At 44.6% G+C, this 24,955-nt stretch overlaps 1 protein-coding gene across 1 annotated transcript in view; it reads right to left on the reverse strand.

The window, feature by feature from the left end:
- Positions 1 to 24,955, reverse strand: part of LOC138514141 (uncharacterized) — a 198,325-nt gene that overhangs the window by 167,272 nt on the left and 6,098 nt on the right. The window contains exon 2 of the mRNA XM_069629439.1: positions 15,400 to 15,526. Coding sequence (XP_069485540.1) covers positions 15,400 to 15,526 — 127 coding nt within the window. The remainder of the gene's footprint in view (positions 1 to 15,399; positions 15,527 to 24,955) is intronic.

Consider the following 24,955-nt stretch of genomic DNA (forward strand, 5'->3'; position numbering starts at 1 on the left):
CTCTCTGCACAACGGGAGTGACCCTACCCCACCCCCCCACCCTTTTTTTGTTGAGGTAATGAATGGCCACTGTGTTGTCGTTGGAATTTCCCCCTTTGTAACCACTTCAATTATTTACAAATCCATGTAATGGGTGCGTCTTAGATGTAGGCTAATGAGAAAATTGATATGCGATTATAAAGAGAGCGTAGGAACCAGTCTAAGACTTCAAGATCTGCCACACTACCTAGCAAATGTACTCATGCGCAGAGACAAATGGGTCTGCACAAAAAAAAAAAGCATTGAATGCTTAGTATAATAGTTTTAGTTGTGACTATTCATTTGTCGACACTACTCAGAGACCATGCAGAAAGTGTTTTATGCTATTGGGAAAAACATTCATCTGCATTGCAAAAACAGCTCACTTAACTGATGTGGTTGGCAAATAATATAAGATACTATATTTGCTGATGGTAAAAAAAAATAATAAAAAATAAATAAATAAAAAAGAAAACTGCCATTTTACTGAAGCAAGCAATTAAAAGCCAGGAGAGCATGCTTTTCATAATTTATGTAAGGATGATAATTGCATCAGAATAACTTAACCACAGAATATGATGATCAGAGTTCCTGTGCCTCTGTATTCCATCCACATTACATTGTCCTGGAAACAGAGATGTGACACTTACTCAGAACCAGGTTTACTGCTAAGAGATATACACACCGCCCATTTTCACTCCCTAAAACAGGAATATTTGCCCAACAGAAATGGGAAATAATGAACATATAGGAGCCTTCCCCTTGATTCTACCCACAAATCTCAATTGATATTTAAAAATCAGTGACCAGCAGAACAGTGGCATAGGTAGGAACGCCAAAAATAGGACTGCCTGATCACAAGAGAAATTTTACACAATGGGATATATCCGTTAGGTTCTATGTCATTTCATCGACAGGTGTAATTTCGATGGGTTTTTTAACGAGTATTTTCTACTGAAAAAACTTCCGAAATTGATTTTGTTGTTTTTGGGGGGGGGGGGGGTTGGGGTTCCCACCCCAGCCCCCTATTCTTGAACTATTCCTGACCCCCCCACCCCCTATATACACTTTCCCAACCCTCCTTATAGACTGCTATTCGTTTTTTTGGTATAAAAATACTCAAAAAAAATAAAAATTACACCCGTCGCCGAAAGAACGCTTATAGCCTCCGTTAGATCTTCTGTTCATGGAGCCACTTTTTTCATATTAGTTCTAGCCTCTTGAGGATGGATTCTGTATTTAGTTTAAGGTCATGCTTGCTAGTATGGTAATGTAAATATGGTTTGGGTCTACTTAGTCGAAAATATTGGACCTTTTCACATTTTACCAAATTTTATTTGCTCTTTTTTGGGTCAGAAATGCAGTGAGACCCCCTGCAATCCCCACCCCACATATTTAATTAAATTTGACTGAATTTCAACCAAAAAAGAAAATCAAATGTTTTACGGCCAAGTATGCTTATACCATGAATAGGCTAGTAGACCAGAATATCAAGAGTACTTACTATAATTTAGCTTCATTAAGAGAGAAAAATAAATATCAAGTAACTGCTGTGGATTGTGCCTTATTAATTATTGAGAAGGTGGGAATTTTCTGTGTGCGATGCTAAAACTTACTGACCGGCAATCAGAAGGAAGCTGGGCAAGCGCACAGTTTAGAGGGAACATTGGTCGTCAGTGTTGTGACTCTCACCCAAGTACTGCAAAAAAATGCGATGCGGGTCGGTAATCGACTTTCGGCTTGCAGTCCCAGCAAGCCTTTAAGCCAGACTGCGGAGTCAGAGGGGGTTGAAGAAGACTACATATTCACAAGGAATACACGAGGCATGCAGAGTCTCCAAAGCAAACACGTTTGCAGGAAAAAAAACTGAACTGAGGCTGCGGGCGTCCTCTTTATAACATCTGGTGACGTCGCCCTCGATGGAGGCCTTCGAGGGACATCGACCCAACGCCATCGATGCAGGACGCCCTCTGCCGAAAAAAAGTTTCCGTAAGTGCACAGCTGTGGACATTACATGTCAAAGATGTGGAATATGTTGGAGGACACAATCCATTCCAACAATAGCTACAGGTAAGTAACTTGTTCTTTCTCGAGCATGGGGACTGGCATGGATTCACAGGCTCATAAATAATACATAGCAGAACATACACACACACACACAACCACGGCAGGTGGCAATGCTCAACAGAAGCAATTACTCTTACCTCCTCACCAGGCTCACCTTCAAGCGAACAGGTTGCGTAATACTGCTTGGCTGCCCCTGGACTCCTCTTGGAGGCCCTGTCGATGAAGTAGAATCTCGAGAAGGTGTGCGTAGACCTCCACGTAGCAGCCCTGCAGATGTCCAGCAGTAGGAACACCAGACAGGAATGCCGTTGTCATAGCGATCGCTCTGGTAGAATGGGCTTTTGGATGGCCAGGTAGCAGTCGGTTTGCCAACCGGTGACAATGAGTGATGCAGCCGGAGATCAACCTGGAGATGGAAGCATTGGACAAGGCCTTCCCATGGTTCACAGGACCAAAGTTCACAAAAAGTTGAGATGTCTTCCGGAAACTCTTCGTGCAAGCCACATACAACTTCAGAGCACGCGCCACATCGAGCGAGTGCAGAATCCTTTCAACCGGCGATGAAGGTGTTGAACACAGGCAACACCAAAGGTTCGTTGAGATGGAATTCCGAAAGTACCTTCGTCATGAAGGCGGGGTGCATTCATCCTTGTATCGTGGAAAGTCAGATAAGGCTGCTTGCAGGACAGAGCCTGAATCTTACCTAAACTCCAGGCAGAGTTGATAGCCATGAGGAAAGCAGTCTTCCATGAAAGGTACGAGAGGGGCTTGAGGCATAGTCTCCAAGTGCCCCCCCCCTCTATGAGCCTCATAAGAACCACGTTGAGTTCCCACACCTGGGCGGACACCTTCACCAGCGGTAACGATCAGAACAGTCCTTTAAGGAACTCCTGGACCAGACAGTGTGACCAAAGCAAAGACAGTCCCCGAGACCTGGTATAGCGCGAGATAGCTGCCAGATGCACCTTGTTGCAGGCGTGAGCCAGCACCGCCCTGGCCACGGACAATAAGTATGGAAGGATATGCGGGACGGTTACCCTCAGAGGGTTGATCTGTCGGTGCCACTTCACGAAGCGCTTCCACTTGTGCCAATAGCGCTTAAGAGTCAACGACAATCTGGCCCTGCCAAGGACCTCCCTGCAATTTGCTGGAAGCTCGCACCCACCGAACTCTAAAGCTGCAGGAGCCAAGCCTTCAGGTTGTGACCCTGGGTCGTGATGCAAGATTGTGCCTCCTTTTCTGGTGAGCAGATTTGCGACCACTGGCAGGTGGTGACGGCGACAGGCTGAGAAGGTCCGGGTACCAAATCTGCCTCAGCCACGCCAGGGCGACGAGATCTTGCACCAGCACTGTTTGAGTTGATTGATGACTAGCAGCAGGAGCGGCAACAAAGGACACGCCTACAGGAACAGGTCTCTCCACAGGAAGGAGAACATGTCCCCCATGCTCTTCGGCTGGTGGAACCTGCTGACAAACCTCTGGCATTTGGAGTTTGTCGCCGTCACAAACAGGTCGATCCGGGGGCCTGCTCTACTTGAGGAAGAGAAGGTTCACTTGATCCTGCCGAAGCTCCCACTCGTGGCAATAGTGTAGTTCCCTGCTGAGGGAGTCGATGATGGTGTGATCGACTCCCACCAGGTGAAAAGGAATAAGGAACCTTCCTTTGGACGAAGGCCCAGTGCCACAAATCCTGCGCCTCTCGAGAGTGCTGGGGACCTGGTGCTTCCAGATGTAGAACATTATGGGGTTATTGTCCGTGAAGACCCTCACCACCCTGTCCTTGTGGGGAGGAACGACTTGAAGGCCTAGAACACTGCCCACAGCTCCAGGACATTGATGTAGAGGTCCCTCTCCTTCAGTAGCCACAGGCCTTTAGTGTGGAGACATTGGTGTGAGCTCCCAGCCCTCCAGGGAAGCATCTGTGGTGACCGTCTCCTGGTAAGGAGGGCTCCGGAAATCCGTGCCCCCGGCGATATTGTAGCACACACACCCCACCACTTTATCACTCGACGGAACTCCCTCTCGAGGACTATCTTGTCGGGAAAGCTTCTAGACACCTGGATCCAACAAGCGTCCATGAACTCCTGAAGAGGTTGCATCCGTAACCTGCTTAGTCTGACACTGAACTGGATCTCACAGCCCTTTAAGATGAGATAGCAATACCCTTGGATGGGGATGCAGAATGTATTCAAACATCAATAATCGGAACGACTCGGGTAGTTGGCAAAAGGATAAATGTTTTAACATCAATTATTTAAAACAGGGAGTACAACGGACATCAGCAGACGTCTCTCATCACAATCTCAAAGCATTTCATGAAACATCTCATTTTTATAGTATATATATATTCATCATTGATGACAACCTGTGTATCACTAACGTCGTCCTATGTGGCAAAACTTCAAAACCTACCGGTGAATGTGATGGGGTCTAAATGGATCATCTAGGTATACGAGCCATACTCGTTTGGGGAGTGAAATGAGGTTTCTTTTCAGATGGGGCAACTAAGCCCTTCCCTAAAAATGTCACTATGAACGTCATTAAATATACGACATCTAATAGGCTACACAACTATAGGAGCCTTGATTATGCGGTCCTCTATCATTGGTTACTGACGGAGTGTTACGCTCACCTGGACCCCACAGGGGTGTTAATCGGACCCGGACAGCTGCGGTCTCCGTCAACGTGATGCGTAGTGCAGAGATAACTGTCTGGACTGGCCCGCCTAGTCTTGTCTGCTGGACCCGAAGAAGTATTTTCCTGCAAGTGGAGACAGGGATTAGCCACCTGTGGGTTTTAGTGATGGCCTCCCAACTGTTCTCGCTCTCCCCCACTAATCACCTCTGATATCCCCTTAGTAACCTCAACTTATGTTTGTAAAAGATGAGCTCTCCATCCTGCGTGTCTTGCAGGGTCGCGTAGATACCAGTTACTTCACTGGTTTGAAGGCGTTGGGAGAGTTCCGGGAAGCATTGACTCTGAAGTCCTAGGCGGGATTGGTAAGTATCAAGTTCAAAGAGTTCAATGTGCCCGATGTTCACTCTTGTCCCCTTCCTTCCTTAAGTTGCAACTGAGTTCGTGAGAAGAAGGTCTCGCAGCTGCTGCTGGCGTTCAGGTAAGAGTTTGTTACCCAACACTGTCCGGTAACTATCGCATGCGTTAACGTGTTGTTTTTCTCCCTCTTTACAGATGCGGCATATGAAGATATGGAGAATAATACCGCCGGTGGTAAATCAGGGAAGTCTATGGTGGTAAGAGGTATTTGTTGATTCCCTTGGCTCACCTTTTTATTCTTGTGCCTCTAGGTGCGGGAGTACGGCGAAGAATGATGGACAATGCCGGATCGAAAGATGCTGTGAGAACTGGCGAGTATGGCGCCGTGCTGGAACTGGCAAAGCGACGCTAGCAGGACTGATGTACTTCCAGGTCGGGAGATGAAATCCGGAATCAGGTGAGGAATTTGAAATAAGTTCGTTTTCTAACCTTGTCCTTTTCTTTCTCTTTATTCTAGGAGCTCTGGATTCGAGGCGGGCGTGGCAGAAGTCTGGAAGCTGGCACGCGGGCGTGGCAGAAGACTGGATGCTGGCTGCAGGCACGGTGAGAGTCACGCTGCTGGATGCAGAATAACACAAAGCATGTGCTGCTGTTCGGGCGTGGTTTAAATAGCCTCCAAAGTAGTCCCAGGAAAGAAGTCCCCCAGGACCACACCCGAGTAAAAAAAAAAAAAAAAAAAAAAAATAGTCCCTGTAGTAAAATAGTCCCATCCAGGCCTCACGTTGGCTTGGATTTATTTGCAGCATGGTCTGCATGAGGTAAGTAAAGTCTATGAGCCTGGTGCCTACGGCGCCAGGACTGAACCCAGACGGCCCCTAGTTGGGGCTGCTGGGGTTTTTGTAAATGTCTGGATGCCTGCTCCCGGGGCTGATGGGCTTGATCCGGATGCCCGGGGGTAGGCATCATGACACGGAGGTTAAAAAGTACTTTCCCCAGCCTACATTAGCAGCACGCAGGCTGAGCGTCCAGGTGCTGGAGAGCTCATCTTAACCGTGCTTCCCACCAATTAAAATGACCAGCCATCATCACCTCAGTGGTCTGCCATCAATTAGGGCTTTGAACTCGTCCTTAAAAATGCTCCTTGCTACTGAGGAATTCAGGGGAGTGAAGGCGCGCGCGCACGCGCACACACACACTACCCTTGTGCGTAGGTGTGACCATCATGCTTCTCCCCACATAACTGAAGACTACGAAATTGAGCTTTCAGTGTATTAAGATGCTATTCTTTAGACCTCTGACATCTTTGTGTTCCTGTCCATGCCTTCTGAACAGAAGCTTCGTGCTTTCAAAAGATATTGTATTCAATGTCAGCTCACCCCAGTCTGATACGGCCTTGGCTTCTTGCCTCATCCACCTGTAATTCACTCGTGTTCTCACTGCAACAAAATGAAAAAGCAGCCTTCCTTCTTTTGCTCAGCACTACTATCGCACGTAGTGGGAACATCCATCTTTTACTGAGAAAAAAAAAAGTTTATTATATACACACACACACTTGTAAAAGGGATGTTATGGTTAATGTTTTTCCGATGAATTTCATAGGTTTTTTAGTAGTGCAACTTAACCATAACATCCCTTTAACAATGTTTTTCGTTAGTGAATTTCATAGGTTTTTAGCAGGGCATTGGAACAGGAACGTTGCTTTAGCATAGTGTTTGCAGTAAAGGTGACCTGTTTGTAGTACACCACCTTCCTCATAATGTCCCTCCTTTAGCAATAGTTTTTTGTAACCAATATATGTTTTAGTAGGGCATTGCAACCGGAATGCTGCTTTAGCATACCGTTTTCTGTAAAGGTGATACAAATTTGGTACTGCAATGAAACCATAACATCCCGTTAAGAACGTTTTGTCACAGATAGCTTGGCTGCCCTCCTCACAATCTTTTCGAAAGGCCAAATTGCCCTTGTATCTTATACATTTGTGCTACCCCTTCCCTTGCCTGTGTTGGTGTATCTCACAAATGAAGGTGTGCATGTTAAGTGCTGGTGACACAGAGTGATATTTTTTTTTGTGTTAACATAGCATGGTGAATCTTTGCAACACATTACTAGCCGAGATAGCTGCAGGTAAGTAATGTGGAGGTTTCCTATGCACACTGCACGTGGCCAGCGTATGTGCAATCACCAATGCAGTTATTCGTAGGACTGCAGTACTGGCCACATTGCTGCATGTTGTAAAGCTCTTTTAATTACTTGTGGGAGAGCACGTCTATCAGTTTTAGAACGATGTCCATGCTTAGGGCATCTTCTGAGTGCTGGTAAGAGCTCCCCTGTCGCCAGCCCTACAGATTGATATGGTAGTCTACTGCAGTTCAACTACTGTTCACGACTACGTGGGTTGCTTTGCAAACCTACCAATTTGTCGCTGCACCACGCCCGCCTGTATGAGGCCCACTGAAAAACAAGGAACAACACCTTCAGAGTACAGTGGGCATGCTAAATGTCACAATAGTTTGATGTGCTGCTGGCCTTTCCATGACTCGTAAAACATACACACTGTCTCTGCACTGAGCACTGTGCCGGAAAGTGTCAAGGGTTCCCTTGCAGGTTGGAGATAACATTTAACTGCAGGTGTGACATTCTGTAGTTAGTCTGTAAAATGGCAAAGCTGGTGCGGCTTCATCACTGTGTGTTAAGAAAAGTAAGCAAACTGCAAAATCTTCAGAGAGCAAAGAACAGCACTGGTGGTTAGAACAGTACTGTAGACGCATGGGTCGCGCTTAATAAATATCTTCCTCCTGCATGTACTGAAGCTGCATTTTTTCTTCTTGTAAGCATTGTTGTATTTCACAATTCATTAATCTCTGTGCATGCTAGTCCTACAGCTAATGGCGTACCATGAACTGTCCATACCACATGTGACGAGAACAGCAATGCCAGCATAAGGGACCAGTGGGCAGGGTACTACGCAGCCAAAAATGCAATAGGGTAATTTCATGTAAAACATTCTCCACAGACTGCAGCCTACAACAGGGACCCTTGTACACCATATGCTGCACTAAGGACCCTTACCTGACAAAGGGCATTGTAGTACAAATGTACTGCAACCCGGTACTCTACAAAGGGAAGCTACTTTGAAGAGCTTGGGAAGAGTTTGTCCGGGGAGCATGACAATGGGTGGTGGCTATTTAAGTGAGAGCCACCCAACATGACCCTATCTGTGCACATCCCCTACGATATCCCTGTAGGTGGTGACCCTTCTGTACCGGCCCTTGCCTTTTGGTCCTTCAGTGGCGTGTATTACAAGATCAAAAGAAATAGTAATGAACTGGAAAAAAGAAAAAAAAAATTAAGTAAAGAAAGCTCCTTTCAAAGTGCAACAATTTAAGTGGCAATGAATGGAGGCAGGATGCCGCATATTGTATACCCTCCACAGATTGTGTGCTAAATAGAAGGAACTGTGGTACTATGGAAAACACTGCAGGCGAAACGGGTAGAAATAGGTTGGCTGTTAAGAGATGGTTTTAAGTGTCGCAGTGCGTTTTCAAGAGCGCAGGTGCACCTAGTACAAACATTCCTATACTTCCAAAAAGGGAAGCAAGGCAATTTCTGTAGGCAGTGCAGAAAACAGAAATGTAATAATATTAAGAGGAACGCCATGTGTGGGGAAAACTTTGTGCTGTGAAACGTCAGATTCCCATTTGGAAAGTACAACATTGGAACAAGTCGTAAAAAGGCACAAATACATTCTTCACAATGTACCGCGCTTTCTCCATTTCCGGACCAAATGAAAAATAATGCGCCGACATGGGTGTCTGCGTAATGGGATACAAAATTACGCAGGATATCGGAAACAGACGCATGAACTGGCCAAATACCTCCTTCAGCGCAAACAGCACTGAAAATAGTGTTACATGTTGTGCAATTTTCCCTCAACAATGAACAATAATATCATCGTCATGATCGCACGTCACCAAAGTCTCACACAGACAAACCAAAATCAATCACTTCATTGTTGGTAATCCATATGTGTACAAATCCACATGATACAATCCACAATGAGCTCCCACTGGACTGTTTTCCATTCACTGAAGTAATGTAGGTAGAACTCCCCCACAAAGCATACACTGTGGCTCATGCACACAGCCATAAGCGTACCTTCTGCATTTTGCTCAACAAATATACTGTGTACCACAGTCTGTGTGTGCACTCCAGACCCACAAACCTTATTGATGAATCCCATGTCCACACAGGCCCAAATGTATTTGTATTTTTATGGTTTTATATAGCGCATTAATCCAAGGCGCTTTACAGATAACAACCAGTAATACATAAAACATGTAACAGTAGAAGTGAACATGAATCAAACCATTAAGAAAAAAGAAAAATAAAATATGATTAAAAAAAAGAAAAATCGGCATTTACAACAATTTGCAAGTAAGAAGGAAGAGGGGGGGTACGGAAGGATCAAGAGGGAGAGAGTAATATGTGAAATGAGCAACAAAAAGGGGGGGAAATCACAGTAGAGACAGGAAAAGATAGATAACTAGAGCAGAGAGGATAATAGAAGGAGGGAGGGGAGAAAGGGAAGGTGTCAGGGAGGGGAGTGAAGAAGAAGTTCTTTCAAAGAGGAGCGCAAGGAGGAATAGGTGGGGGAGGTGTAGATAGAGAGAGGTAGGGTGTTCCAGTGTAGGGAGTTCCAGTGTAAGGGGGCAAGAAGCTGAAAGGAGCGGAAACGAGAAGAGGCACATGGTGGTGGGGGAACAGAAAGTAAGAAGAGATCAGCAGAACGAAGGGAGCAAGAGGGGGTATAGAATGAGAGGAGAGAAGAGAGGTAAGAAGGAGCAAGGTTATGAAGAGATTTAAAGACAAGACAAAGGAAGTGAAATTTAAGCTGGGAGTGGACAGGAAGTCATCCTAGGTAAGAAAGTGAGTTGGAAATGGAGTCATGAGAAGAGAGCAGACAGAGTACGTATGGCAGAGTGATAAAGGGATTTGAGGGGGACAAGATGGGAAGACCGAAGAAGAGAGAAGAATAGAATAAGGTAATAGAAGATGAGGGAGGAAGGCGAGAGAAGATGTATGGCGGCCATGTGAAAAAGGGGCATAGGTCACACGTGCAAGCCTGCAACTGTCGCGATGTCCGCAGACTTTTCCAGGTGTGCACGCGGCAGCAGGGGAATAAAGTTCAATGAGGGTAGGGGATGTTGTTTGTAGTGGTGGCTTTCAAAAGAGCCGTTTTGTTATTTATTTTTTTATTTAAAGGTGCTTCCATAGCAACAATTTTGAGTTTTTATAAGTGTTTTTGTTTGTTGTACTTCGCCTCACATTCTTACAATAGCATCTCCATTGCAGCCTTTAGATTGGAAAACAAAAATGTCATTGCCACTGGGCGACAATGAAATGCCATTTCCATTGAGAAGGTCCACATATCTATAACCAATGTCATCCTCAAAGGAGTACATCCCAGCAGTACGCACACAGTTACACATGCGTCTGTTGATAAGACGCCTTATGACCTCTGGCTGCCGACAACATTCATTGGAATAGTTATATACTGGACTTTGTGGCCTGGGACCGGGCCACAAGCTCTGGTCCAGCAGGTAAGTGGGGAGAGAGGAAGATGGGTGCTCGATGTCTCAGAGTAAATGGGTGAGGTTGGGGGCATGGGGAGGCCACAGGGAGGGGCTACCGGTTGCCTCCCCACAATCAAGATGGTGCACCCAAAGGAAGGGCCTTGGGTGGCTGGAAAACACGGGTGGTACACAGTGCTCTCAACTGCATTTCCAGCCACCCATCTGGCTGTGCACCCTTCCCCAGGTGCGAACACCACAATTCAGATATTTTGCGGAGTCCAAGGCAGTGGTGATGGCAAGAAGAGAGAGTCCCTGTCGGCAGTGAGGGAGCAGCGCAAACATACAGACATGGTTATCCTCAGCTACTTGATGGCTATCTTGATCAAAAGTGGAGCACAAGAGAGTTAAAGAGGAAGACAACAGCAGAGTACTTTGGAGGCAAATATGCACGTGCAGCAACACTGGAATTATAAAAAGGGGAATAGGCCAGAAATAGTAGGTCTGCATCTGTACCAATATTCTCCCCCCCCCCCAAAACCATTTATATTTTCACCTGTCTACAAACCCACCCCTAGCAATGTCAGGCCAGTCCAGTTAACGATTGATCAAGTGTCAATGGTCAGACCCTGAGAGTAATACCAGACTGACACTACCGTGATTATTGCTGTTTTTCTTCATTTTTGGTCAGATGTGGCTAAGTGCTAGACAGGGCTATGAAGACACCTTGTGGAATCTCAAATTGATTTTATCCCTACTGGGATACTTCGATTGCGAGCAACAGGAGTGTGAGCTCTTGGGGCGCCGTTTCCCTTAATCCATTTTCCATATTTAGAGATGGCTGTAGGTTATACATTCACAATGGTCTTCAGTGAAGTTCTACAGACATGGATATACATGTTGATTGATCTGCTTCTTGCAATATTTTTTCCAATGCTTTTCTTGATGTACTGTCCTAGCTAGGTGGTTAAGGATGCTGTGCTGGAGTCTATTGTGAATGGGAATGGGGCTGAAACGCAAGATCAAAAGAAAATAGGTATTTGCGTGTTAACACATACTGGCAGCCTCAACTATCAAATGACTTTTAAGAAATGCACAGAAATCTTCTGTTTGTCAAGAAAAGGGACTCTGTTGGGACTATAATTTGTGTACAGGTCAAATGTTACTCCCAGTTGGACATGATTTGAAGGAACGAGGGACACCATATCATTGATGAAGGCAGAACCATGCAGGGTTTCATGGCAGCTGTTTGTGACACAATCCTGCATCAAAGAGGATGAAACTATGGCAGCAGCTTGGACATCGCACAGCTACAATTAAGGTGAAGGATGTTTTTGTATTTCTGTTAATGCTGAAATTTAAACACGTGGGGGATAACGGCCAGAGCTTGCAAGTCATGGAATGGGTTACCAGAGGAATACCCATCTAGTCCCCTGCTGAAAGGTCTTTATAGAGTCAGGGACTGATGGCAACCAAATACCACGATTTATAAAATATGGCTTGGAAATAGGATTAAGACATGGAGAGAGCTAAAAATCAAAGATGACTGGGAGCAAGAATTGGGTTTAACTTTGGAGGAAGAACAATGGCAAAAGATCTGCACTTACATAAAACCAGTATCTGGAAACGCCGGTTTGAGACTTCTACCGTATAATATTCTACAAAATACATATCCAACACCCCAGTGATTGCACAAGATTAATCCGAGGGCAGTCTGAACTCTGCTCAGAATGTGGGGCTGTGGATGCCCTGTTCTGCCACATGATATGGAAGAGCCTGAAACTCTGCCATTTCTGGGGGGTTTGGGGAGAAATCTGTGACATGGGAGCTACTTGGATAGTAGGAACTCCATTAATAGACTTAATGGGTGAATCCACCAGACAGAAGACAATGAAACAACTAACAAAATGGTTGATATGGCCCTAGTACCAGTTAAAAGGCATATAGACATGACATGGTATAACCCTACAAGTTGCATAATAATATGGTCGATAGATCTACTTATGGGCGAGAGCTGACTTGGCGACATCGAAACGTACAGCGAGCTGGAAGTGCCAATTAGAATGGAACGGCCTCATAACTGGATGGAATGATATATCCCTCTAATGAGACATCCACAAAGTTTTGATATACGAGTAGAATGAATGAATTGCTGCGATATGGTTGTAAAGAAATGGACAGAAAAATCATCCTGTAAAACACCCGAGTTTTTCTTTTTGTGCACATGGCCTGGGCAGGTGTTGGGATTTAGGCAGGGCATTTAGCAAACATGACTTATCTGTATATTTTTTTAAAAAAATCTATCTACATGATCATTGTGATAAAACCAATAGACATTTTTTTTAAACCTAGGCTCACAGAACTTGACAAACAATTGTTTCACTCGAGACTCCCTCAACCTTGCTGCTCTTTACCCTCAGGCTCTTCCAGCAAACCTGAAAAATATTCAATATGGTGGATCACAGCATCCACCATATACGCCCACTTTCTCAATGACAAATCCCCCCACAAGCACAATCCAGAGGGCTGGATTGCAGACCTACGTAACGCTAACCAGATTGTCACATGGCATTTAGAACACCATTCAAACAGTCAACTTAATTCTAAGTTCCATGATACAGTGCAACATACATTATTTATACTAGTCTCCATGGTATACGTAGAACTATCAATGAGTAAAAACTGCTGGTCATGGACTAAGGGTGTAGGCATTTACAGGTTTTGGAGCTGTGCTTCAGCAAAATAGAATTGGACTGGATTACTGCACCCACCCACCTCAAGAGTCATTATGGATAGTCTTTCTTATGCTAAGAAATTGACTTTTCCATTGGAAGGTTTGATGAACAGAGCTCTTACTTAAAAGGGTACAGAGAACTCCCTTTAAGAACTGGATCCAAGATATGGTTCAGATCACGCCAGAAAACAACTTCCATACAGCAGAAGATTTGAAGGTGAATATGCGGTCATTATATATAGAAATAAAATGTTATACTTAATCAGCAGCCACAGTCAACCATGCGTCTCCCATTGGTTTCCTTTTTTCACCCACCTGCTACAAGATTGTTATGTATATTAGAACATGTCCTGAAACTGCAGTTTAAAAGGTTTGTCAAAGCACATATTACATGAAGATAATTTTAAAAAAGACAAATAAAAGAAAGCCATAAAACAAACCCCTCACTTTGGAAAAACATTAACAATGATCATAAGAATTTGGATAAGCCCAAGTAGCTCATTGGGCTCTGTGACCCAGTACAAAAGGAATACATGTGGCATTCTTCTTCTAATGTAGATATTTATACTGCACATTGGAGGCCCCGTCCAACAAGTGGGTAATTAAAACCAGGCACTTGACCGTAGGTCTTCTGGGTCTTGGAATCACAATTTCCAGCATTCAGCTCTCTTGGTTGGGGTTGCTGAAATGAATTGCCAATATTAATTTCTCTGGATGCCTAGTACTTATCAGGGCCACTGTGCTGCCATTACTGGCAGGTGCGAGTATCACAATTTCCAGATTTGAGTCTACAGATTACTTTATTTGTGGTAGCTTTCCTGGCCATTTTTCCACTTCCCAACACCACTGTGCTATAATCCCACAGTGTGAACATAACTCAACTTTCAACTTATTTTTTTCCTCTCCCTCAAATTTATCAGCACTGCGCAATGCTCTTGACATGTTAGGACAACTTAGCAACATGTCACTTTTTTAAATTCTCCTTTCTGGTCAGCACCCTTGTGCTAAGTCTTTGAGTTTAATAAAAACTCCTACACATGCAACTTCACTTGCTACTCTTTGGGTTTCCCTTCATCTCCTCATTTCAATGACACCACCCTAGTTACCGTTAGTTGTCTCAGTTTTCGATTGGCACTATCTGCTGCTGTCTCTCAGGAACTCACATTTCAAATAACTCCACTGAACTCTTACTCACCAACGGCCCGCCAAGGATGTGCGCCACCTGTGGGTCAATTTCCTCCTTCCATACTCTACTCATCCTGCACGGTTTTCCTAAACTCCTTCTGCCAAGGCTCCCAGTCTTACATGGCCTGCTTTGCCTTTACGCCCAGTCCTTATTAAGGATGCTGGGCTGCTTCATCACCCTCATCTATGCAACTTGTGGACAAAACATCACCAATAACAGAGGCAATCGTGACATTATTTAACCCATTAGTGACTAAAACGACTTGCCTACCCTTAGGCCAAAAGTGGAAGGGGAGTGATACATTGCCACTGATTCTGGAAACATCAGCAGTGGATCAATTACCACTGTCTGTCTGACTCAAACTTTGACAGGCCAAACTGCCATTGACAATGCAACGGTTTCTCTGAAGTAAAGCTCTGATCACAATGCTGGTTAAGAAAGATACGGTTCTCCCAAGTGCCATGCTAAAACATGGGAGACAAAAAAAAAAAACTAAAGAGGTTAGACTACGGGCTAAAATTATTTGAGGACTAAGCAGCTGAATTCCTAGCTTACATGCCTTTGGAGACATTGACATTTCACACCTACTTGGTTTCTGGTTGGGGTGCCCAATCTCCCTTTTGAACATTACCAGAACATTGTTGACCTGTGGCATCAAAGCACTACATAGTACAAAAGAAAACAAAGCCAAAGTCTTTGAACAATGTCGTCATTCCTGAATATCACATTGTAACCATATATAAAGAATCATCGAAGAAAGGCGTTTAAACATTTGAACGATAACAAAAACAACAATTTACTACACAGAAAAAAATAGTAATAATAATTACCGATTGGCAACTCAGTTTCATAGGTGTGCCCCTCTGAATTGTGGCTAAGGACATGGTGCAGGCCACCAGAAACCTTCGGCGGCATATCAGCAAAACAGATTGCTACCTCATTCAAGGTAAGTAGCACCTGAAAGTAAAAGGACAGAAAACGTAAATTCTCCGCATGAATTAATTGCAGCACACCCATTGGGTAAACGCAGCCCATATTACCACCATGTGCCACTACGTTGCTCTTCCTTAGTGCAAACCCAGCCAAACTTCCCTGCAAGTCTCATCACAAACATAACAGACGTCACTCTGGATTACAAACTGTCACAGTGCTAGCCACATGACACACACACACAATTCTCCTTGCTTTCCCCCTGGGTGCAGCTGAAGTCAACTGCAATACAAGGATGGCAGTAAAATGAAGAGACACTGAAGAGGAAAAGGGAATTGAGGTTGCTATGATTAAACTACATTGGCTGATCAATGCCATACTTCAGCTACCCCCAACAAATTGTGATGAGATCCAAAGACTGAAATGGATGTCCCAAAGGATGGCAGTCTAGCAGCTAGGCGGATTCACGAATCAAAAGTTGTGCACAGACAGGAAAGAAATTAATCCCACAATAGCGTACAGTGAAAACACATGATTTGCTGTTAAGATATCTGCTTCTGGAAACCCCTGCATAAAGACTAGAAAGGGAGTACTTGCTTGCAGGTTGGCATTGCGCATTTCATACATATAAGACTTCACAGCTTGTAACGACCAAGAGCAGGGATTCTGGTATGAGAAGAAATTGGGGAGTGCTACTGCTTGCTCCGATAGTAGTGGGCGAGAAGCAGCAAGAAGAGGGAACCATTGCCCATTCCCAGACAAAACATGCCAGGTTAACTAAGAGTCCTCAATATCACAAGAAAATAAGAGATGTCCTTTATACACGCATATGGTCAGACACTTGTGTAATCCACCTCACACACACACTTAACCAAGAGGGAGTAGGTGGTGTATGATGTGGTGAAAAAGAACGTTGTACAAAAAGGAGCCAAGACTGACACATACAAAGCTCAAGAAGCGGAATAGAAGACAAAGAAGGACATTTTTAATGTGGCAATGTGGCAATCCAAGGAGAAGGGTATGATGCACTGTATTAAAAGCATCTAAAAGATCTAATAGGTTGAATTTGGGTTGGGTGACTTCACCACAAGACATGCTTGGATGTCGCAGGGTGGTTTTCCTGTGAATGAGTAAAGAATACTGCAAAGGCTCCTGCAACTTTTCATTTACAAACCATTTATGGAGTTGGGAAATAAAGTTTCTCCGTAAGCTTGCCGATGGGAAGATGGTTTTAAGTCAGCCAGTGGTTGACGGAGAGCCAGGAAACTGGGCCTCTTCTCTTTTTAGGTAGAGGAGTAACAGTGCAATTTTTCAGTAAAGCTGGGAAGGATCCATCCTGAAATGACTTAATTGTCAAATCTGGGGTTGGGAATCGAGGTTCAGGAAGCTTGCGGCATGTATTCCCTTTAACCAGATAATATTATTGGAGTTAGAGGTCAGGATGCCTCCCAAGCACAGCCCATCTGCTGAGGCAAAACATTACCACAGGCTACACAGGTAAGATGGGTCATGCTCAGAGACCACAAAGTCAAAATACATAATAAGAAAGTCAGGTCCCAAGCTCCTACTGCAGTTTAGGTCATTTATTGACAGATGCATTTTCATTTATTCAGGCAGTCTACTTTTTGTTTGTCAGTTGGTATTCTGCTCAGTGAATATTGGTTAATGGAGTATCCTGTCACATCAATTCTTTGAGGGTCAGTGGGCGTTTGAGGAGGAGCAATTTGCATAGTTTATTATGCCACTTGTCACACCTCTTCGTTTGCCTGTATGGGAGGTCTTATGCTTCCCATACAGGAAAATAATGACAAAGTACAATGTAGTGGTACAGGAGTTACCACTCCATTGTGACCCTCTCCTTTATATTCTGGGCCACAAATGTCCCAGGTTTGCAGATTTTAATCAAAGTTACAAGTGGACGCCTATAAGCATTTAATATTCAATACAATAAGTATTTGGTCCTCCTCAAGGATGATAGAAGGCCAAATAGCGAGCTACGTATAGAAATACAGCAGGCACACAATCATCAATTTCTGCTCTTTTCTCCAACATTTGCCTCAGAGGTGTGGCCTCCGCCTTAGGGAGTTGGTTTCCAGCACCCCCTTCATTTCTAGATGAGAGAATACACTTCCACTGAGGTGCCAATAGTCTCCTACTGTTTATGAGACCATCTTGAATAATGCTAGGATTCCACCGACATAGAAGACTTGAGTAGGATGGAAAAGATGTGCCAGTGCAAAACTAAAGAATCTCTACAGCTGTCAAGTATAATGCGGACAAAGAAGATCAATGCATCATTACGTTACATTGATATCTTTATCTCTACTGCCTTAAAGACAAAAGATGAAGTCACCCTTTACTAAGCATGCATGAAATGGAATCAAGAATCAGATGCAAAAGGAGTTATTACCACTCTAGACATAGCTAGAGAATACCATCAGGTGTTTCTGTATGAGGTTTAGAGAATACCATCAGGTATTTCTGTATGAGGTTTAAACTCCTGGTGGGAGTTTCCAATTTAGAAGGAAGCCATTCAGCAAAGCAAGTGCCTCATTCATTTTCCAGCAAATTAAGTATAAACATTAAGAAGTATAAACATATTAAGTATATTTTGTAGAAGCCCCTTTCTCCCCCAAGATTAAACAAGGATATTTTGAATAATTTGCATAGCTGCAATTAGACTGAGAAAAGAGGCAAAAAGGACGGAAATACACAGTTTGAGACAAAAAGCCCAGAAATACAATTCAAGGAAATCGTATATAAAGATCTAAGAAATTTGGCGAGGTTGGCTCAGGATAAAATACAGCAGCCAGGACAGTACCTCCTAAAGATTAACCAAATACTAAGCTAAATTTGAATTTAATTATCTAAATTTTATCAAGCACACAAGGTGCTGCCCAACAATGATGTGACCTTTGAGTGGAATGATAAAAGGAGAATGTGCTGTGATAAATCAAGAATTAGAGAATGCACCTGAAACTGGTAAATCGCGTCTGGCGACTGTATTGTAAGTTATTAGAAGTAGGCACATAATTAACTGCAAGGGATGCACAGCGTATTTCCCCATCTTGCAGCGTCACGCATGCAGGAAAGAGCTACTCACTGGAATAACGGTATGCATCGTCATCTACAAAACGCTGCCGTGCGATTTATTCTTACTGGTACAGAACCACTTGGAATTTATCATAAACATGTATTGTATGAGCAAATATTCAGTTGCAGAACATGCTAGTATGCATTCATGGTGGTCAGTGTGAATGGTTGCATGCCATAGAGCAAATAGTTGAATTTGAGGCAGATGTATGCATGCAGTTTTGTTGTACATTGCTTACAACCCCCCTCCCCAGGGTTGTACTCTTGCATGTTCCAAGAGAATACACGTAGGGAATGGTGGTGGCCAGGGAAATGTGTTTGTCATGTGATTTGACCAGGCACCCGAGATAAGAGACATCACACACTAAGTGCTCCACCAGCCCTTGGCATACTCACTTCTCGTAAGGACATGTAAACCTAGTTCCTTGTATTAGTATCTCTCAGTTGCCCCGCAATAACCTTTCACTATTTTTCTGTAGTGTAGCCTAAAAGGTTCAACTACAGCCTGTATGTGATGGAGTGTGATGCTGTGCTATATACATTTCTCAATATCCTCTAGCTACTGTCTTCAAGAGGAGGGTAAACACAATCTGGACATTTGGGACAGGTGAGCGCAAAATGTCAGTTATGCAGGGGCATGCATGAACTGAAGCAGAGATGTCAGTCTTATTGTCATTGGCTAGTGTTGGGAAAGCAACAGCCCCATCCCACCCCCCTGGCCGCTTTAAAGTGAGGCAAGGTGCATTTGAGGCACTGTGCTGGGCCAGGGTGGAGAGGGGACAGTGAGAGTGGCACCTTTCCGTCTAACAGGACCCCATTTTAATATAACCAAATATAGTCTAACTACATAATATAGCCCAAGGCCAAGGTGTGAGCAGCTTGTTATTTTGCGTAGATATTAGTAATCATAGGTAGAAGGGAAAGCGTGCACCGTAAATGCGGCATTGCATGCACTAGGCCCAAATTCACAAGACCAGAAATCCCCAGCCATGCCAGAGCTCCCATGAGGACATCTCACAAATCCAACCGCCACAAAGTCTATTCATCGTTCTAACAGTGTTGCAAAGATGCGTTTTTTACCCAAGAGGAATGTGCCCTACAAGGCCGTGATCAGAGACCGGCATCTGGTGTGCATGTTATCTCACACTGGCCAAAGCACGACCCGGCCCAGTCCCGGGTGACCACGAGTTATAGCCCATATAACTAAACCTTATGATCCCCGAATTCCATGGCAAAAGGTGCTCTTGGACCACCAACCCCAAAGTAAAAAGGCCTGAAATGTTCAAAGAGGACGGACAGGGCATATTGCTGAAGTGACAATCTTGTATTGCAAGGTGCTGGGAGGAATACATGATAGTTTTAAAACAAGGGTGGGGACCTTCTAGCCGGATGGCATGAAGGGGAGGGAGTGAAATGTGTGTGTGTGAAGGTTAGAGTGCCCCAGACCTCCTTTATGTCCATCTTAAGGCCTGCCAAGTGCAAAGCATGAGTGATAAAATATTTGTATGGTAGGAGTATAATTAATTTGTTTTCAGACCTTCAAAGTGAGAAGATGAGCCCTGCATCACCCATGTGATGGAAGACGGATGGACTGGGACCAATAGGCCAGCACCCCTTATGGGTAAAGGTGGAACATGTATACTGTCCATCCAAATCTGCTGTGCAGGTTGTTACTGTATGTCTCGTCACTGTGACGCTGTGCATCTTTTAAGTTTTCTGCTTGTACCTCTTTTCGGCAGAACGTTCTTAGCAACAGAGTTCTTTGCTATTGCTCTCATCTGCTTGCGAGATTAAAACTGGTTATCCCTACAAGATCGACTTGAGCCTTTCTTCCCCAGCGGGTTGTATACTCTCTGGTGTGAGAATTTAGGGGCATGCCTGCGCTAGGCTATGGGATTAATCGCTAATATCCAACATCTGTGTGCTAGAACCAACCACAGGTTTGAATCCAGTCAAGAGGACTCACTGGTTACTCATTCTGAGGTCGATAAATTAAGTAACTTTACATTGGGAGATAAACACCTAGAATTAATGTTTAGAAGTAGCAGGAATCAACCACTGGGTTTCATTGGGTCGAGTATAGATTAAAAGGGCCAAGTCTACTCTTCTGTAACTGTGCTCCTTATTAATCAAGTTATAAGCTGTAAAAGGAGGCAAAGGACTGCTAGGAAAGAAATTAGCAACTTTGTTGAGATCAAATAACTATCTACACGCCAACCTATTTTGCCAATCCATGCATGCACAAAACTCAATGCCTGCGCAGGTGTTGGGAAAAGACAAGGCGCACCAGGAAGAGAAAGTGTAGGTAGGCCACATACCTCCTGTAAAGAAGGTAAAACAGAGAATGCCCCCTGCACTAATACGGCGCAGACTTTACGATTGCTTGGTCTTTTCATGCTGGCTCCTTTGCATATGTACCCCTTAGTACTGTGGAAAGAACATCACGTGTGTCCAAGGTAGAGTGCAGTGCTCTTTATTAGCATTCACATAATTGAGCCTTCAACAGCTCCATTGACTGCAACAGCTCCTTTTGAATTTCATGGTTCTTGTACTGCACAATTACCATGCCTCAGATCATTTTATCAGTCTGGCCTTTGAAGTCGTGTAGCAAAGGGAGTTCTTTAAAGCCTGCAAAAAAAGTACTGTCGGTTCATGGGAGCCCCGTTTGCTTTGTCGTCAAATTCCTCAAAAACATCAATGTCTCAGTCGTGGGACACTTACCCCCGTAAACTGTCGAAATTCTGTTGTCTCTCAACTTCTACCATGTTCTTGATCGCTACTTGCATGGAGCTGTGAATACTTCACCACTCATTGCTTCTACGTAGGTTTGGAACATAGTGAGCCACTGGCACCAGGGTGGTTTTCCTTGTATCAGGAAGGAGGTTGGGACAAGGAGTCACTGCTTGCCTCTCTAGCTGCAAAGATGTTTGGCCGATCCATGCCTACGATGAATGCAGGCTAGGGGAGACGTGGATGCCTTTCTCCGATACCTCGCCACTATTGTAGTAACTTGGCCCGTTCACCTAGAAATGTTATGCAGCTTGTATAGATCACCACTGTGGTGGTCTCTGAGCAATGAGGATTGTCTGGAAGTTAGCTTATTGAGCCCCAGTTTGGGGTATCCAGAAGGAAGTGCAAGGATGAAGAAATAAAAGGAATGGAAGGGGGGAGAGAAAACAGGGATTCAAGCAGAGGACGTGCAGGTCAAGAGATGAATGAAGTTTGTGATAGTTTTGGTGAATGCTAGTCCAGAATGCAATACAGTATGAATTCAAAACGTGTCTGCAGGAAAAGGAAATATGTACTCGAAAGATGTTTTAAGATAGATAAATGAAATGACGATCTGTTTTGCATCAAGAGTGGTCTTTGTTTTGGAGGTAAAACGTGGAAAGACGAGTAGATAGAACGAGATGGAAGTAGTCTGGATCAGGTTTAAAATGAAGAACCAGCAGACTAAAAACGTGGAATGGGAAAAACAAAATAATTATTTTTTAAAGTGTTTGACTTTATGGAGGTATGGAGGTCGACACTGTAAAGAGCGTTTTTTGGAAACTTTCTGTTTACAGGAGACAAGTCAGTAGTGTTTTCAGGTGGAGGAAAATAGTTTTTAAAAGCTGTACATTTGTGATAATGCAAAAGTCTGTGGGGAAAGTGCATACAAAGCAAGATGGAAAAAAATAAGGTGTTCAGGGGCAATCCAAGAAGAATTAGGAGGATGTGTGTGGATGTCAGAGTGTGGGGCAGAATATAGCAATGTACATCAGACTAGTCGACTCACCCTCCTGTTGTGGAATGCTGCACATTTAGGAGGAGACACCGGCAGACCCCCAAACTAATATTTCACCCATGTCTGGAGGTCAGCAAGTGGTCTGCTATTTGACCGCCGCGTGTAGTGCTGGCCAGCCCTAAAGGTGAAGCTATTCCCAACAGCATGTTATGCCTCTCAGAGGCTTCAACCATTAGTTATAACTTTAAGTACTGTCATCCAATTCCCGCCCATGATTTCAAAAAGCAAAAATCTATACGTGGGCCATAGATAACGAGCACAGAACCACACAGGCTTATCTTTTAAAAAGGTAGATTATGAAATACAAAGTGTTTCAACTTTGATTAAGTACACAATTGGCCTAAAGTGATCATATTGAGATAATCTGATGGGTGCAATGGTTCAATTTCTGACAGGATCGGAAAAAAATAGCACTTTTTTCCAATTCCCGTTTTTATACCGCCATTGGCAGCATGAAGGAGCTGAGAGCTAGAGATGGTTGGATGGATGATTCCTCCATTTACCTCCCCCACCCAACACTCTTGACTGTGGGGTCCCCCAGGGATCTGCTCCTTCCTACCCTCCTGTTTAATTTGTATATGCTGGCCCTGTCCAAATTGATCTCCAGCAATGGGGTACATGTAACGCTCACCAGACTCCCACGGAGGCGCTGGCCTGGTTCACGCTGCTGTGACCTCTTCTAAGGTGATGCGCAGGGTTCGGAAGACGGACTGGACCGGGCCCCCGAATCTGGCTTGTCTGGCTCGCAGAAGTATCCTTCTGTAGGCAAAAATAGGGGATTAACTGTCTGCGGGGTAATGCAATCAGCCTCCCACTTTCCCCTCTCACCCTCCTCGAAACCCTTTTGTGATTCCTCGTAGCGTCTCATCTTAGGGTCTGGAAGGACGAGCTCTCCATCCTGCTTCTGATGCAGGGGCGCGTTGGTATCCAGTTACTTCACTGGATTTTCGGATTGGTGAGGACCAAACTTGCTTGGCTTCCAGGTAAGTTTTTTTGATAAGAGGTTCCCCTTGTGTCCATGCATTAATGTACTAATGCTAGTGTCTTTTTCCCCATAGGGGCCGGGGTACGGAATGCCGGGGAACAGGCACCGACCCGAGATGAGAGGTGAAATCCTTGTAGAAATCAGGTAAATCTTTAATGAGCGTTTTTTGGTTATGTCTTTTCATTCGCTCATTAACGCTGATGTCTCTTTTTCCCCTTAGGGGCCGGGGTCCGGAAATGCCAGGATGCGGCGCGGACCCGAAATGAAGAGGGAATGAATCAACAGGTAAGTCTTAACATGGAGATTTAGCTTTCCTTATTCCCTTCTCTCTCTCTCACCTTTTGTTCTGGTCTTTTTCTCCCTAGGCGCTGGGGCGTGACTGCGAATCCGGATGATCGCTGCTGAACATGGAGGCGCCCAGTAAAGGTGAGTGGAATGCGGCGCTGCAGCGATCGACGCGATGAGCTTTTAAATAAAAGTCTTCCTTTTCAGGATTGTCGGCGAGATGCGGATTTAGCAGGTAAGGACTTTTCCTTCTTCTGTTCTCTTCTTCTCTTCCTTTGCAGGTGATCCAGGATGCTGGCAGGCGTGGCAGAAGTCAAGATGCAGGAGCAGACACGGCGAGCGTCCAGCTGCAGAACAATGCGAAGCATGTGTGGCTGTTCGGGTGGGGTTTGAATAGCCTTGGAAGAAGTTCCAGGTATGTATCCTTCCTCCAATCAGGTTTGTATCCTTCCCCGACCACGCCCGGATGGTAAATTATTCCCACAGGTAAAGTAGTTCCTTTCAGGCCTCAAGGAGGCCAGGATCCTGCAGCATGGTCTGCATCAGGTAAGTGCACCCAAGCACATCCATAATGAGCCTGGCGCCATAGGCGCCAGGACACTGTCCAAAGGGCCCCTATATGGGGTTGCTGGGTCCTTCCTTGGGGACTGGATGTCCGCTTTCGGGGATGCAGGGCTTGAACCGGCTCCCCGAGAGCGGGCATCATGACAGTACACTACTTTTCCTATGCTGACGACACAGATTATTTTTCGACAACGTCCCCTCGACTGACCCACCCCACCGAAACTGAAGGACTGTCTTTCGGTGGTTGGGGTCTGGATGGCCAATAACTGGCTTAAATTGAACAAAACTGAGATTCTACTGGTTGGTGCCAGTTACGCAGGACAGCCCTAGACCTGTCACTACTGGCCTACCTCTCTTGGACCCTGTCCTGAACCCTCCTCGGTAGTCAAGAGCAAAAGTTATCAAAATAATGTCCTCAGGCTCTAGAGAAGCTCAAATTTCGCCAGTCGGCAAATCGGGCTTTACCAACCTCAAAATGCTTTAAAAAGTTCTTACATTTCTTCCGGCTGAATCCAGATCTAAAATTGAGACAGCCTCCATTATGGGATCAATAGACTACTGCAATGTTATCTATTTTGGTCAACCTGAGGCCCTGGCTTCAACATTTACAGATTCTCCAAAATGCAGCGGCTCGTCTTGCCCCAAACTGGCTCACTCCCACTACCTTCTTCTCCACACTGACTCCCTGTGAGGAGCCAAGTTAAGTTAAATTTAAAATCCTATGCCTCATTCATCGTGCTAC

The sequence above is a fragment of the Ambystoma mexicanum genome, chromosome 12 (assembly GCF_040938575.1).
Source record: "Ambystoma mexicanum isolate Mex_15411 chromosome 12, UKY_AmexF1_1, whole genome shotgun sequence".
Classification (NCBI taxonomy): domain Eukaryota; kingdom Metazoa; phylum Chordata; class Amphibia; order Caudata; family Ambystomatidae; genus Ambystoma; species Ambystoma mexicanum.